Source organism: Mirounga angustirostris, unplaced genomic scaffold (assembly GCF_029215605.1).
Source record: "Mirounga angustirostris isolate CCGP_5_RB_7025 unplaced genomic scaffold, mMirAng1.0.hap1 SCAF_14, whole genome shotgun sequence".
Lineage (NCBI taxonomy): Eukaryota > Metazoa > Chordata > Mammalia > Carnivora > Phocidae > Mirounga > Mirounga angustirostris.
In genome coordinates, this window is record NW_026991722.1 from 66848679 (window position 1) to 66862762 (window position 14084).

Genomic DNA, 14084 nt, shown 5'->3' on the forward strand with positions numbered 1-14084 from the left:
ATGATACCAAGATTTGTGCAGAAGAGCCTTCCAAGAGGCATGAAAACAAAGGGCCAGGACTTCAGGGCTCAGAGGGTATGGTAAGGACTTGAGATTTCATTCCAGGTGAGGAGAGGCCATCCGAAGGCCTTAAGCAAGAGTGGGATGTTCTGACTCCCGCCCAAGATTAATCTGACTGCTGTGGAGAAGGGAGGGTCTTGGATCTGGGGCAATGAAGGTAGCTGGAAGTAATACGCAGTGGTTGGATTCTGGGCATCAAGTGAAGACAGAGTAGACGACATCTTGACGGGAGATGACCAGCACAGAGAGAAGGGTGTTGAGGAGGACAGCAAGGATCCTGGCCAAGTAAACTGAAGACGCTGCCCTAACAAGGTGAGGATGCCTGAAGGATGAGAAATGAGGGGAACAAGGGGCTGTAGAAGCAGCTGGACAGAATTCCCTGAAGCAGGGCACTGGGGGAAGGGAGGGAAGGAGGAGACCGTCTGGGTGTCCACTGAGCCCACAATCAGGAGGAACTGGCCCCGTGTTCAGGGATTTCAGTAAACCAGGAATCTGATATCTCTTCTCCTCTGGGAATTTCTGAAGACAGAGGCTTCTGGAACACTCTGTAAAGGCAGCTGAGAAGTGACATCCAAAGATTCCTAGACTTGATCACCCCTGACAGGCTCCTAACCCAATAGCACTGCCTGCAGAATGGGAGACCCAGGAGGGAAGAGACAGTGAGTGCAATTCTGGGTGAGTCTGCAGAAGTAAGTGAGAGAATTGCTCACAATATGGAAATCCAGGGTAAGGCCCTGCCTCAGGCTCCAAGCAACCGCCTGGTGCTGAGCACCAACCACCTGACAACAGGAGCTTCTCTGGTCTAAGCACTGGTCTTCCCAACCCATGAGGAGCCCCCAGAGGAGGAGGCAATAAAGAGATGAGCACCCCATCTCTCCTCTGCAACCTGAGGGGGGCAAGCAGAGGAGGTGGAATTAAGAGCATGGACTGGACTGCCCAATGCCTGAAAGTGACCAGAGAAGATGAGACCGGAATATCACGAGCGCTCGCTGAGACAAACCCTGGGGCCAAGGAAAGGGAGAGCGGACAGGGACGCCTGAGGCTGTGACTTCTCACATTCAGGTCCAGCCCAGGCCACTTGTCAGATCTGCGACTTTATAGCAGAGGAGAAGCCCAAGCAAGGCATACCAGTGTGATTGTATACAAGCTTAAGGCAGACGCCCCGAGAGTGAACACAGACCAAAGTGGCTGAGTATGCAGACAGGATGGAAGAAGAGAGTGGGAGTAAACCGTGAGGCTTATTTTAAGCTTTTTACTGTATTTTGAGCTTGGTAAGAATAAAAATAAAATACAGAGAAACTATTAAAAAATTTTTTTATTGGTCAAGAAATGAAGAAATTAAAAATAGAAAACTATTATGACCAAGACAGAATCCATAGCTCTAAGATAAAGATTTTTAAATACATGAGATTATTGTACAGAGGCAGTTCTACTGTATGCTGCAAAAAATCACCACTATGCAAAGTCACACAGCAAACCCACAGGGAATATGGGGAGAATGGGGTTGGGGCACAACACCTTTGTCAGCAACACATAAAAAAGAACACCAGGAACCTATTAAAAACAGTAGCAGTTTTACATGTTTAATGTTTAAGAAATACATAAAATGACAATACATCACTTTACCCTGGAAAAGACCTGGTGTTTGGACATCAGAGGGGCTAAAGCTGATCATAAGGTGGTGGAAAGAGGGCTGTGTGAAGTTAGACAGAAGGCTCACACTGTTCCCTACGAAATCAATTTTGTTGAATTCATGTTTTTAAAGCAAACATGGTAGCAGATCTAACTATATTAACGAATTTGTTCCAATAACTTTGAAAACTTGGAAGAAATAAAAACTGTCTAAGAAAGTAAAAAGAACCCAAGCTGGCCCAGAAGGAAGCAAAAAAAGCAAGACTGACTAATCCATGATCACAAAACACACAGAAGTAGCAACCGAAGGTAACCCTCCATTTCAGAGAGGCCATGCGCCCACACTACACTTAAAAGTAAGTTCTGTCAACATCGCAGGAACATAAAATTCCCATCATGTCTGACCTGACGTTGAGCCCGGAAACCACGGGACGCCTGTACAACACAGACTTGCACAACCCCACGGACAAAACCAGGCAAGTACAGCACAAACTGTAGTCTTAACTCATTTATCATTAGCTCTGATCAAAGTGTCTAGATCAAAGTACTACTCAAGGGCGCCTGGGTGGCTCAGTTGGTTAAGCAACTGCCTTCGGCTCAGGTCATGATCCTGGAGTCCCGGGATCGAGTCCCAGGGATCGAGTCCCACATCGGGCTCCCTGCTCAGCAGGGAGCCTGCTTCTCCCTCTGACCCTCCTCCGTCTCATGCTATCTCTCATTCTCTCTCTCGCAAAAAAAAAAAAAAAAAATTTAATTAAAAAAAAAAATACTACTCAAGTACAAGTCCTGTACACACAGAGCAAACTATGACAAGGAAATGCATCCAAAAAATTAAAGGACGGTCCAAAATTAACAACAACAAAAAAACCCACAAAAAACCCATCAGTGAAATAAGTCACATCAGTATATAAGCAGAGAACAGCCAACCAATCATCTCAATAGATGAAACAAAGTCATGTAAAATTCAACACTTTTAAAAATCAGAGCTCTCCCCAGGTGAGTTACGTGCTGGGTGTTTCCTTCACTGGGGGCATCTGTCCAGCCTGAGAACAGGCAGGGGAGCCTCTGACGCCCCCTGACAGCAGGCTTTCCCTGTGGCGCATCTGCTGAGTGCTGGTGAGCACAGGAACTGGGCTGCAATGACGGACTGGTTCTCCCACAGTCTCAAGGCACTGAGGACACAAAGAACCCTAGAGGGGAGCATGCAATAACCCCCCCCCAACAACCACCGAGACCACAGGTGAATGTACAATAACTAAAGCGGCACCCCAGCCCCAAACCACCTCCAAGTCTGTTTGATGATGTCATCAGTCATCTCCCTACCTGCATGGCAGAGGAAAGGGGAAACACTCTGATAGAAGGTAACACTGAACTTCGGTCTCTACGGTTGTTCCTTTATACCAACATAGGCATAAAATAGAAAATTTTGAGACATGTGAAGAGGCAAGAAAACAAGACCGATAAATCAAAGGAAAAACACACAACACAGACTCAACAGATGATCCAGAAGTTAGCAGACGTTAGAAATAACTGTCACAGTATATATTATTACAAATACTTAAAATTATAGAAGAAAAGTATACAATAGATTAAAAAGATACTGGAGGGCGCCTGGGTGGCTCAATTGGTTAAGCGACTGCCTTCGGCTCAGGTCATGATCCTGGAGTCCCGGGATCGAGTCCCGCGTCGGGCTCCCTGCTCAGCAGGGAGTCTGCTTCTCCCTCTGACCCTCCCCCCTGTCATGTGCTCTTTCTCATTCTCTCTCTCAAATAAATAAATAAAATCTTTAAAAAAAAAAAAAAGATACTGGAAATTTGTTTTTAAAAAACCAGGAGACATTTAGAAATAAAGAATGGATATCACATTAACTAAGCATCAATAGAATAGTTGAGTACAGGACATCCATCCTATGGGAAAATACTCCAAGCAAAGTTGACAAACTTTGGACTGGCCTCCATGCAGAACACCTGGAACTCACTGCTGATGGGACACAAAGCGGTTTCAGCACTTCTGGAAAATGTTTGGTCATGTTCACTAAACTTAAATACACACACACCCATCACTCCTAGATATATGCCAGGTGGTTGTCCACTGAGAGGGAGATTCTGCGCCCCCGGGGATGTCTGGCACTGAGACTTCTGCGCTGGTCACGTAGAGCTGCTGATATCTAAACAGGTAGAGGTCAAGGATGCTGCTCAACATCCTACAATGTACAGAATAGTCTTTCACAATGAAGAGTAATTCAGTCCAAAATGTCAATAGTGCTGAGGCTGAGAAATCCTGGCATAAGCCTAACAGAAATGAGAACTGATGTCCCTCAAAAGACGTGTACAAAAATGTTTAGAACGGTGTTATTCAAAATAGCCAATAACTGGACGCAGCCCAAGTGTTGCTGATGACCATGTCTATGATAACACATGAATACAGCAGATTATAAAAGTCATACAACAGAGGATCATACAACTTGGATGTCACTCACAAACTATGCTGACTGAGAGAAGCCAAATACTTTACTGTACAAGTCCAACTATATTAAGTTAAAAAAAGAAAAAAAAAGGCAAAATTAATGGTGTTGTAACAGGAGTAAAAAAATATAAATAAAGCAGTGACCCCTTGGGGGTGGGGGCCAGTGGCGATAGAGAGAACAACAGAAACTGCCAGGGCGCTGGAATTCTTGATTTTCATTTGTCTTCAGTGTATACTTTAATATTGTGATTTATAAGAATATTTGGTCATTCAGATGTCCAAAACATATTTCTGATGTGTGTTTGGTCTTCATCCATGGGTTCCTGGCTCAGAGCTCCTAAAACCCTTGGAATTTCCTCTGGTAAGTACAATCAAGGTATCTTTTGTTATGTTAATGAGGCAACTTCTGGAAAGCCCCTAGGTAACCTACCAAAGGGCAGCTGGTTTCCAGGAGACTGTCCCCCATCTCTGGGTCGACAGTGACAGACTGAAGCTGAATTCTCAGACAACCTGCTGGTGTCCAAGAACTGTGTGATGCTGTGTGTAGGGGAACTGCACCCCCACCCTCTTGCTGGAATTGGTCCAGGAACCTAAAAGAATATAAATATTCCACTTAAGGGTTATGCATTTTACTGTAATTTAGAACTCAATTAAATTTTTAAAAAGGCAAAAGCAGCCACAAATGGATATGTATGTATAAAGATATCACAGATCCAACTACAAATATATTTTTTGCATGGGGGTAAAGACAGAAATAATGTTACATAGTGTGAAACCCACTTATGTAATAACCCAGACAAACAAACCAAACATTTTAAGGATATAAACGACTGTAGACAAACATATGTAGAAAGATCTAGAATATACACCAAATTGATTATCTCTGAAGAGAGAAAAGGGATTAGGACAGGAGGGTAATTATAAGACTGAACTGTGTTCTAAGAGAATGTAGAAAAGTACCAAATATGTAACCAAAAATTAACGAGACAGGAATATCCATACATGTGCAGAGTTGTTCATGGTTTCAAAGTCTGTAACAGTGACAAGCTCAACCTAAATTTCCACCCATAAGAGAACAGCTAAAAAATATGGTACATTCATCCTATAGAGACATTTTTCAAATTGTAGAATAATTACACACAGTATGATGCAACTCATATAAAAACAAAACTTTTCGGGACGCCTGGGTGGCTCAGTCGGTGAAGGGTCTGCCTTCAGCTCAGGTCATGATCCCAGGGTCCTGGGATCGAGTCCCGCGTTGGGCTCCTCAATCGGCTGGGAGCCTGCTTCTCCCTCTCCCTGACATTCCCCTGCTTGTGCTCACTCCCTCTCTCTCTCTGACAAATAAATAAATAAATAAATAAACAAACAAACAAACTTTTCAAATGTTGAATTAAGCACACCTAAAATTCCACCCAATCACCTATAAAATTCGTAAGTAATTTTAATCAGTTCTTTTAAAAAATTTAAGTATCTTTGTGTCTCAAGGAATACAAAATTTCAGCAGATCAAAAGCTGAGAGGCCTGAGAGCAGGAAGTAAGAAGCCCTAGTGGCTACCAGCTGTGGGCATGAGGAGGTGAGTCCACAGACTTAAACCCCCATCAGTGGAGAAACAGCTCAATAAAATGCGGCCCAATCATACTGCAGGATAATAAAATGGAGCTATTATAAAAGGAAACCCTGATCTATATGTATTGCTATGAAGAATTCTAAAATAAATGTAAATCAAATGGCAAACTGCACAATTTATAGAAGAGAACATAAAACCTTGTTTCCTGTAGGAAGGGTCTGGATGGAAACCCCCCAAGCTACTGACTACCTCTTTTTTAAACTTTTGGGTTTTTTACTTTAAGTAGGCTCCACACCAATGTGGGGCCTGACTCACGACCCCAAGAACAGGCACCTGCTACTGACTACCTCTTGACATTAGAGGAAGGAAATGATAACCAAAGAGCTTTGGCTGTGTTACTTACAATCCCATTTTCTAAAACGATGCAATTAAAAATGGTTTTATATTAAAGAGGAAAAGCAATAAAGCCATTTCCATACTAAAATGTGGAACAGACAGCAGTGTACATGATCAGACACGTAAAACGCAGAGAAAAACAATGGGAAGGTTACATAACACACTGTGGATGGCAATCTTTTCTGGGGAGCAGAACAGGAGGGGTGAAGCACTCTTTTACACTGGAATATCTGTATCAACAAAAATAAGAGGGAAGGGAAGGAAAAGAGGAGAAAGAAGAGAAAGAAAAGGTAGGAGGGAGGGAGGGAGGGAGGGAGGGAGGGCTGAGGAAAAAAGATGAGGTGCGTAGGCAAGAGCTGGTCTACAGAGGTGAAGTGGTGCGGGCTAGAACAATAAAGAAAAAGGGAGGAAAATTAGAGTGTGTATATGCACATGTACACACAAACACATACACACACAAAGAGAAAATGATAGAGTGAATATAGCAAAATGTTGACAATTCTGGGTGAAGAGGTTTTTATACAACACTGTACAGGAATTTTTTATACCGTTCTTGTGATTTCTCTACAGTTCCAAAATTCTTCCAAGATGAAATAAAATCAAAAACTCCTAAGGGTTTCCAGCATGATCCTCCCCCTCACTTACAGGGCCCTACCATTCTGGCCCCGGCTGATGCGCCATCCCTCTCCACTCCAGCCATGGCCTTGCTTTCCACTTGAGGCAGCTGCCACTTGCTTGGAATACAACCCTAGAAATAAAAGTCTGGAATGCTTCCTCCCCCACCACCCCCGCCATCCCATGGTCGTCAAGTTGTCACTCAGACCGAACGTGAATGTTGCCTCAAGAAGGAGTGCCAATCGGGGCGCCTGGGTGGCTCAGCTGGTTGAGCGACTGCCTTCGGCTCAGGTCATGATCCTGGAGTCCCGGGATCGAGTCCCGCATCGGGCTCCCTGCTCGGCGAGGAGCCTGCTTCTCCCTCTAACCCTCCCCCCCTCACATACTCTCTCTCTCTCTCATTCTTGCTCTCTCAAATAAATAAATAAATCTTAAAAAAAAAAAAAAAAAAGAAGAAGGGGTGCCAATCTAAAGTAGCCACTCAGCCGCTCTCTTTCACGTGCATAACACTCACATCTTCGTTTATGATGCTCCTCCAGTATGTCTGACCAGACATACCAGGTATGGTATCTCCCATACCCTGCATGGGGTCATGGACCCTGTCAATCTTGTTCATCCCAACATGCCCTAGAAAAATTACCTGGTGTAATCATCAATAAACGTTTGTTAAATTAATATGTGCACCCAAGAATAAGGAAATACTGTTCACATTAAAATGTAAGAGGGACAGGGGCGCCTGGGTGGCTCAGTCAGTTGAGTTTGCCTTCGGCTCAGGTCATGATCCCAGAGTCCTAGGACAAAGCCCAGGGGTAGGCTCTCTGTTCAGTGAGGAGCCTGCTTCTCCCTCTCCCTCTGCCTGCTGCTCCCCCTGCTCATTCCCTCTCTCTCTCTGTCAAACAAAATCTTAAAAAAAAAAAAAAAAAAAAGGTAAGAGGCATTATGAGCACAAACTCTGAAGATACTGCTTTGTTTGAATCCTAGCTCTGCAACCCTAGTCTCCTTGGATACTAGTTTGGGACCATGGACAGGCTTCCCTGTTTCCTCACCTGTAAAGTGGGGACATACCTGCCTCACAGGGTCATGAGACTTTAACAACTTCATACACACGAAGTGCCTAGCTAAGAATGGTACCTACTAACACTATTCAATAGTTCTAAAGTCTTCATTCAGTCTTCTTTGTTTACTTACGTACTCTTCCTAAGGTATGATTCTTTTTGCTTATTTTATCTTTCTTTATTGCTATTGTAAATCCAATGTTTTCTCTCACTGTATTTTCCATATGGTTTTGTTTAAGAATAAAAATATCCCGGGGCATCTGGCTGGCTCAGTTGGTACAGCACGCCACTCCCGATCTCAGGGTTTTAAGTTCGAGCCCCACACTGGGCATAGAGATTATTTTAAAAAATAATAAAAAGATCCTTAATTTTAAGGTTAATTGTATGATTCATGCCACTCTGAACTCCCTTGTTCCTGGCACCCATATTCTTCTTGTCACACCCGAGGCATCATACCACCCAAAAACGGTCGCTACTGTCACTAATCATTTCTTTACATTCCACTGTCCACAACCTTACGCAATCCAGTTGGCAACACCCCCCACTACCTCTCAGGAAGTGACTATTCCAACATTCTCTCAGGTGTGGAAAAACTGCTTAAGACTTACAAACACGCAAGGCGCCGGGGTGGCTCAGTCGCTTAAGTGTCTGCCTTGGGCTCAGGTCATGATCTCAGGGTCCTGGGATCGAGCCCAGAGTGGGACTCCCTGCTCAGCGGGAGTCGGCTTCTCCCTTTCTCTCCCTCTGTCCCTGCTACTGCGCGCTCTCTCGCTCTCAAATAAATAAAATCTTAAAAAAAAAAAGACTTGCAACTTCCCAAATCCAAGGGCAACTGTTTGTCTCGTAAAATAATTCTCTGAGGCGCTTCGTATCACGGCTTTCATGAAGTGCTTTCCTCAAATGCGCAGGAACAGCCACCCTCAAGCTTACGCCTCCCCCGTGCACCGCAGTCCGGCCTTGTCTTTGCCACATCTCCCCTTTCCAGGCTCTCTTCCCTCACACCCTAAGCTTCCGTAACGGGGATCTTTAATCTGGGTATTTCCCGGGAGCTCCCGCCGTAGGCACCACACAGCCAGCCTCTCCACGGCCTCACTCGCTCCCGGACGCCTCTTCTAACAGGGCTCCCGAGGGGAGGCACGGCCGCCGCGCGAGAAGTCGGCAGTACGGCGATCAACCGCTGACCCCCTCAACCGCCCCGCGCTCCCCCGGCCCTCCCCGCGCCACAACTGCCCCTTCCTGCTTCCTGACGAGCACCCCCGTTACCCTCGGAGTTCAGGGCTGCGGCTGGCAATGAAGTGTAACTTCCGAGGGAGAGGGCGCTGGACACAAATGCCAGAAAACAAGACGTTTCCGGAGATCGGGGGGAGGGAACGCGCGAGTCCGGGCCCTGGCTGGGACGGTAAAGAGATGAACGGGTCCGTCCTCGGTGCCGGGTCAGCCTTTAAAGACGAGAGTCCCTACTCACCCAACACGAAGCTGTCCGAAACCCGCCGGCCATCCCGCGCTGTTTCGTGCAGGCTGCGGGGCAGAGAAGCGAAGCGTGAGGGTCTCCCTGCCGGCCTCACCCGCGCGCACCCAGGAGGGACCTCCCGCCCCACAGAGGGTGTGTCCGGGGCTGAGTCCCTCACGGGGACAGGCCTCCGGGCCTGGGCACAAGCAGGCGGAGCGACGAGTTTGCACCGGGACGCGGCCCTGAAACGGGAGACCCCGAGTCCGGGCTGGCTCCGACCACGCCCCAGACCTACCGTGGGCGCTCCGCCGGCCGAGCTGCTGGTCTGCACGAGATGCTCCGAAGGGGGCTAGACCTGTGCCTCCGCCGGGTCCGGGGCCACAGGAACTCAGAACTCCCCGGGCCCGCTCGGCCCACAAACACCACCGCAGAAACAGCCCTGGAGGCGCCTACCCCACTACAGGCGCGGGTGCGGCGCAGCGGAAGTACGTCAGGCACCGGACGCGACGGCGCCGGAAGAAAACTACATCTCCCAGAATCCTCTGCGAAGGGTTCCCGCTTGCTGGCAGGGCTTCCCGCAGGAAGCTGATCTGCAGAGGGGCCGAGCCTCGGCGGACCCACCGCAGGGCCGGGAGCCGCAGGCGACCCCTGGTCCCCCCTGTCGGGCCTCGCCGTGCTCCAGCCTCAGTGCAAGGGCCAACATGCCGAGGCCTGAGGTCAAACAAGACAGGGTTCCGGGGGCGCCTGGCTGGCTCAGTCCTTAGGTGTCTGCCTTCAGCTTAGGTCATGATCCCAGGATCCTGGGATCAAGCCCCGCATCAGGCTCCCTGCTCGGGGGGGAAGCCGGCTTCTCCCTCTCCCACTCCCCCTGCTTGTGTTCCCTCTCTCGCTGTGTCTCCCTCTGTCAAATAAATAAATTAATTAAATATTTTTTTAAAAAAGACAGGGTTCTGATCCACAGACATAGAAGAGAAGGATACTTTGTAAGGCCAAAAGCTGCAGGTCACAGGGTTACACAACAGTCTGGAACACCTGTGCCCTAACCCACACAGCCCTGCATACAGGAGACACTGCAGTGGATGGAAAGAAAGAAGACAGAACAAACTGCCAGTCCAAAATAAGCAATTCTCTCATTACAATGCAATAAAACTCTAAATACCATAATTTTAAAAGGCTTTTCTGCCTGAAAATCTTTTTTTTTTTTTCAAAAAGCTTTCTATTCAACAAATATATTAATGAAATAGGGAAATAAAGACAAAAGTGTAGACAACACTCTATAAGCATTTATGGGAGAAATAAAGCAGCAATAACAGAAAATCTCACAATCTGGAGTGGTTATAACAATAAACACTAAAAAAGGAGCAAATTAAAGTCTCAAAAACCTAGTGAAAAACCAACAAAGTAAGCCAAAAGAAAGCAAAGGATATATTAAAGATAAAAGCAAACAGACAAAATTAGCCAGAACTGAAAAGACACAAAGTAACTGACATCTAGAGAACACTGTTAAAGAGAAAACCACAGGCCCAAAATGGGCGCACTTAGGTGAAGCCCCAAGTCTGTAAACCCAGAAGTAGTATGTAACCTAACATTAGCAGTCTCAACCTCCCAAAAATGTAATCTTAAAGGGTAAGCACCAAGAAGGTCATCTGTCACAGGACCCTTTTCATCCCCCAAAGGAAGAGGAGGTAATCTACCTACTAAAATTCCTTTGTCCCCAAATGAGGGTGACCTCACCGAAGATAATACTTTTTTCTATTTATGACTTCTTTGCCCTGCTTTTTAAAACCTTTCCCTTTCTGTAGCCCTTTGGAGTTCCCCTCTACCTGCTAGATGGGATGCTGCCAGTTTCATGAATTGAATAATGAAGTCAATTATATCTTTAAAATTTACTTGGCTTAATTTTTATTTAGCAATGCTATCTAAAGACTGTTAAGTATGTATAATTTTTATGTGTGCATGGCACATTCTCCAGGATAGGTCCTATATTGGACCACGAAATTAGTCTCAATAGATTTATAAGGATTGAAATCATACAAAGTATGTTTTCTGACAACAGTGGAATTAAGTTAGAAAGAAAAAAAAAAGGAAAGAAATCAACCCCAGGAAAAATGTAGGAAGTCCCCAGATTAAGTTAAGTAACCCCTAACTCAAAAAAATCACAAAGAAAATTAGAAAATACTTTGAATTAAAATGAAAATGCAACACATCAAAAAAAAGTCTAGATAGATAGAAATCTAAATCCTGAGCTCTTTCCTTTATTCCACTTACCTCTAATTTAGTCTTCCCTTTCTAGCTGAATCCAAAGCTAATCACTCATAGTCTCATAAACTCCCAAGCAGATAATATTTTTAGCAAATTGCAAAAATATATTCTATGTCTACTACTCTGATTGAAGCAAATTTATCTCTTTAGACCTTTCTTAGGCTATCCTCCCATCCGGACTACCATCTTATGTCATTTAAATAAATTTAAATGCATCGTCCCTAATCCTATAGTCTTCCCAGAACTTTCCATATTAGGGACTTTAGTCTCCTGCTAACCCAAGTCTCCTTATTCATAATTATGAATGAATGTATTATGGTGAAAAGCTTCTCCTGGCCTAAAATGATCCGGAACTATTTTTATGGATAGGTAATACCTATTTTAGGGTCTAGGGTTGGAATTGGGTATAAAAGAATGGAAGGATGGAGCGCCTGGGTGGCTCAGTCATTAAGCGTCTGCCTTCGGCTCAGGTCAGGATCCCGGGGTCCTGGGATTGAGCCCCACATCAGGCTCCCTGCTCGGCGGGAAGCCTGCTTCTCCCTTTCCCACTCCCCCTGCTTGTGTTCCCTCACTGTGTATCTCTCTGTCAAATAAATAAATAAAATCTTTAAAAAAATAATAAAAGAATGGAAGGACATTCTGGAAAAGTCCATGAGAGAAATAGACACCTATAAGAATGACTGATGACAGTATTCAGACAAGTGGAGACCAGTGAGGACATTTCAGTATGTAAGTTAATGATAGAACTCAACACAAAGATAGCATTCTAAAGGGTGCCTGGCAGCCTCAGTTGGTAGGGCATTCGACTCTTGATCTTAGGGTCATGAGTTTGAGCTGGGTGTAGAGTTTACTTAAAAAAAAAAAAGAGATACCAATCTGTTCATAAAAGATTTGGGACAGTTTTGGGAGATCCATATGCATTAAAGAAAGTAGAGTTGCAACAATTGATAAATACATACATGTGATTGCCTTGTTTCTTGTTTTCAGTGATCTAGCTTAAGATTTTTTTTCAGTATTGGCATGGGAATTGATGCTGGAAACACCATATGTAATTAATTCATTAAGTTTGTTTTAAAACTCCTGAACGCAAATGCCAGAAATATTGCTCAAAGTAGCTTAAACTAACAGAGGAAATGCCTTTTGTAACAGAAGAGGTCAAGCTTCAGGAATGGCTGGATCCAGGGTTTCAATCACCTATAGACTACTGTCTCCCTTTCTCTTCTTCCCAGTTGGCTTCATTTTCAGTCAAGCTTTCCTCATTAAGTAGCGCAGGAAAATACACATACTTTTTAATGGTTCTGGCAAATATGTAAAGATTGACTCTCTTAAGTTCAGACTCCCATCCCTGAACCAGAGTCACAATGACTGATTGTCCAGGCCTTGATCCACTGTATAAAACCAGTAGTTCATTGTCCTAAGTTTCACTGAAACCACACAGACTAAACGCAGGAGAAGGGTTGTTTCCTTAAAAAATAGAGATAAATTATCCAAAGAAAGGGAATGGATGTAGAGAAGGCAAAAATGAAATTTTTCAGGTCTAGTTCTAGAATTACTGACTCCCCTGGTAATGGATTAATCCTGTTAATCGGGAAAGTCACAGCACGAGGAAGCACTGTAACATTTTCAGTGCTCAGGTGATGTCTCAAACCCTACAAAATTAATTTTTGTCTATTCTAACGAATTTTGATCTCATATTTATGAACTGTGGTATGATTTGTAATTTGAACCATGTTAATTATCCCTACGGCCTTTATGTCATACATCATTCTTTGTTTCCTGCTCGCCTTTTTTTTTTTTTTTTTTTTTTACTTAAAAGTGCTCGTATTGGGGCACCTGAGGCGCTTAGTTGGCTGAGCGTCTGCCTTCAGGTCAGGACGTGATCCCGGGTCCTGGGATCAAGCCCCATGTCCGGCTCCCTGCTCAGTGGTGAGCCTGCTTCTCCCTCTCCCTCTGTCTACTGCTCCCCCAGCTTGTGCTCTCTCTCTCCCTCTCTGACAAGTAAATAAATAAAATCTTTTTTAAAAAATCAAGCATGAAACTTCAAAGAAATTTTTTAAAAAGTGCTTGTATTTATTTTTGTTCCCATATTTGGAAACAGGCTCTCATTAGATATAGGATTTGTTGGTTAATTTATATGGAAAATGCCTTTAAAAATTATTTCTTAATTTTTAATTCTTTTTCATAATAGTTTCTTTTCTGTCTTAGCTTCCCTGATCGTCTTTCCTATTTCTGTGTTCTTGTAGAATATCTACTATATAAGTCTAGGACTTTAATACTAAGGGACATGGCAAAGGATGAGACAAATTTATTTTTCTAACAGATTTATAAGCTAGCTGGAACAATAAATGTACACATGCAGGAGGTTGAGTTTTGCAGGAAACAGACCTTATAAGCAGCTGGTGTATTAGGGACTGCTCTCAGGATCGACCACTGTTAGGGAATGAGGGAAGCAGGACTGGACAGAAGAAAAAGTTGAATAGTGATGCTTTTACAACAGGGGCCTCAGCTAATCTCACAAAATCTCTGAAATTGGCCATCAGAGATGAACAAAATTGAGGTAAAGGAGTGGGGACTTTG

The 14084-nt window shown here is 44.4% G+C and overlaps 1 protein-coding gene across 4 annotated transcripts in view; it reads right to left on the reverse strand.

Moving 5' to 3' along the window:
* Positions 1-9676, reverse strand: part of LOC123853192 (zinc finger protein 26) — a 60020-nt gene extending 50344 nt beyond the window's left edge. For 2 of the 4 annotated variants that reach the window (XM_064578100.1, XM_045887905.3), the window contains exons 1-3: positions 9541-9626; positions 9261-9313; positions 4589-4748 (exon numbers count right to left, since the gene is read on the reverse strand). In XM_064578100.1, coding sequence (XP_064434170.1) covers positions 4589-4624 — 36 coding nt within the window. In that variant the 5' untranslated portion in view covers positions 4625-4748; positions 9261-9313; positions 9541-9626. Of the gene's footprint in view, positions 1-4588; positions 4749-9260; positions 9314-9540 lie in introns of those variants that run through there. The other 2 variants (XM_045887903.3, XM_064578099.1) reach the window with 2 other exon arrangements.
* Positions 9677-14084: the final 4408 nt, after the last annotated feature.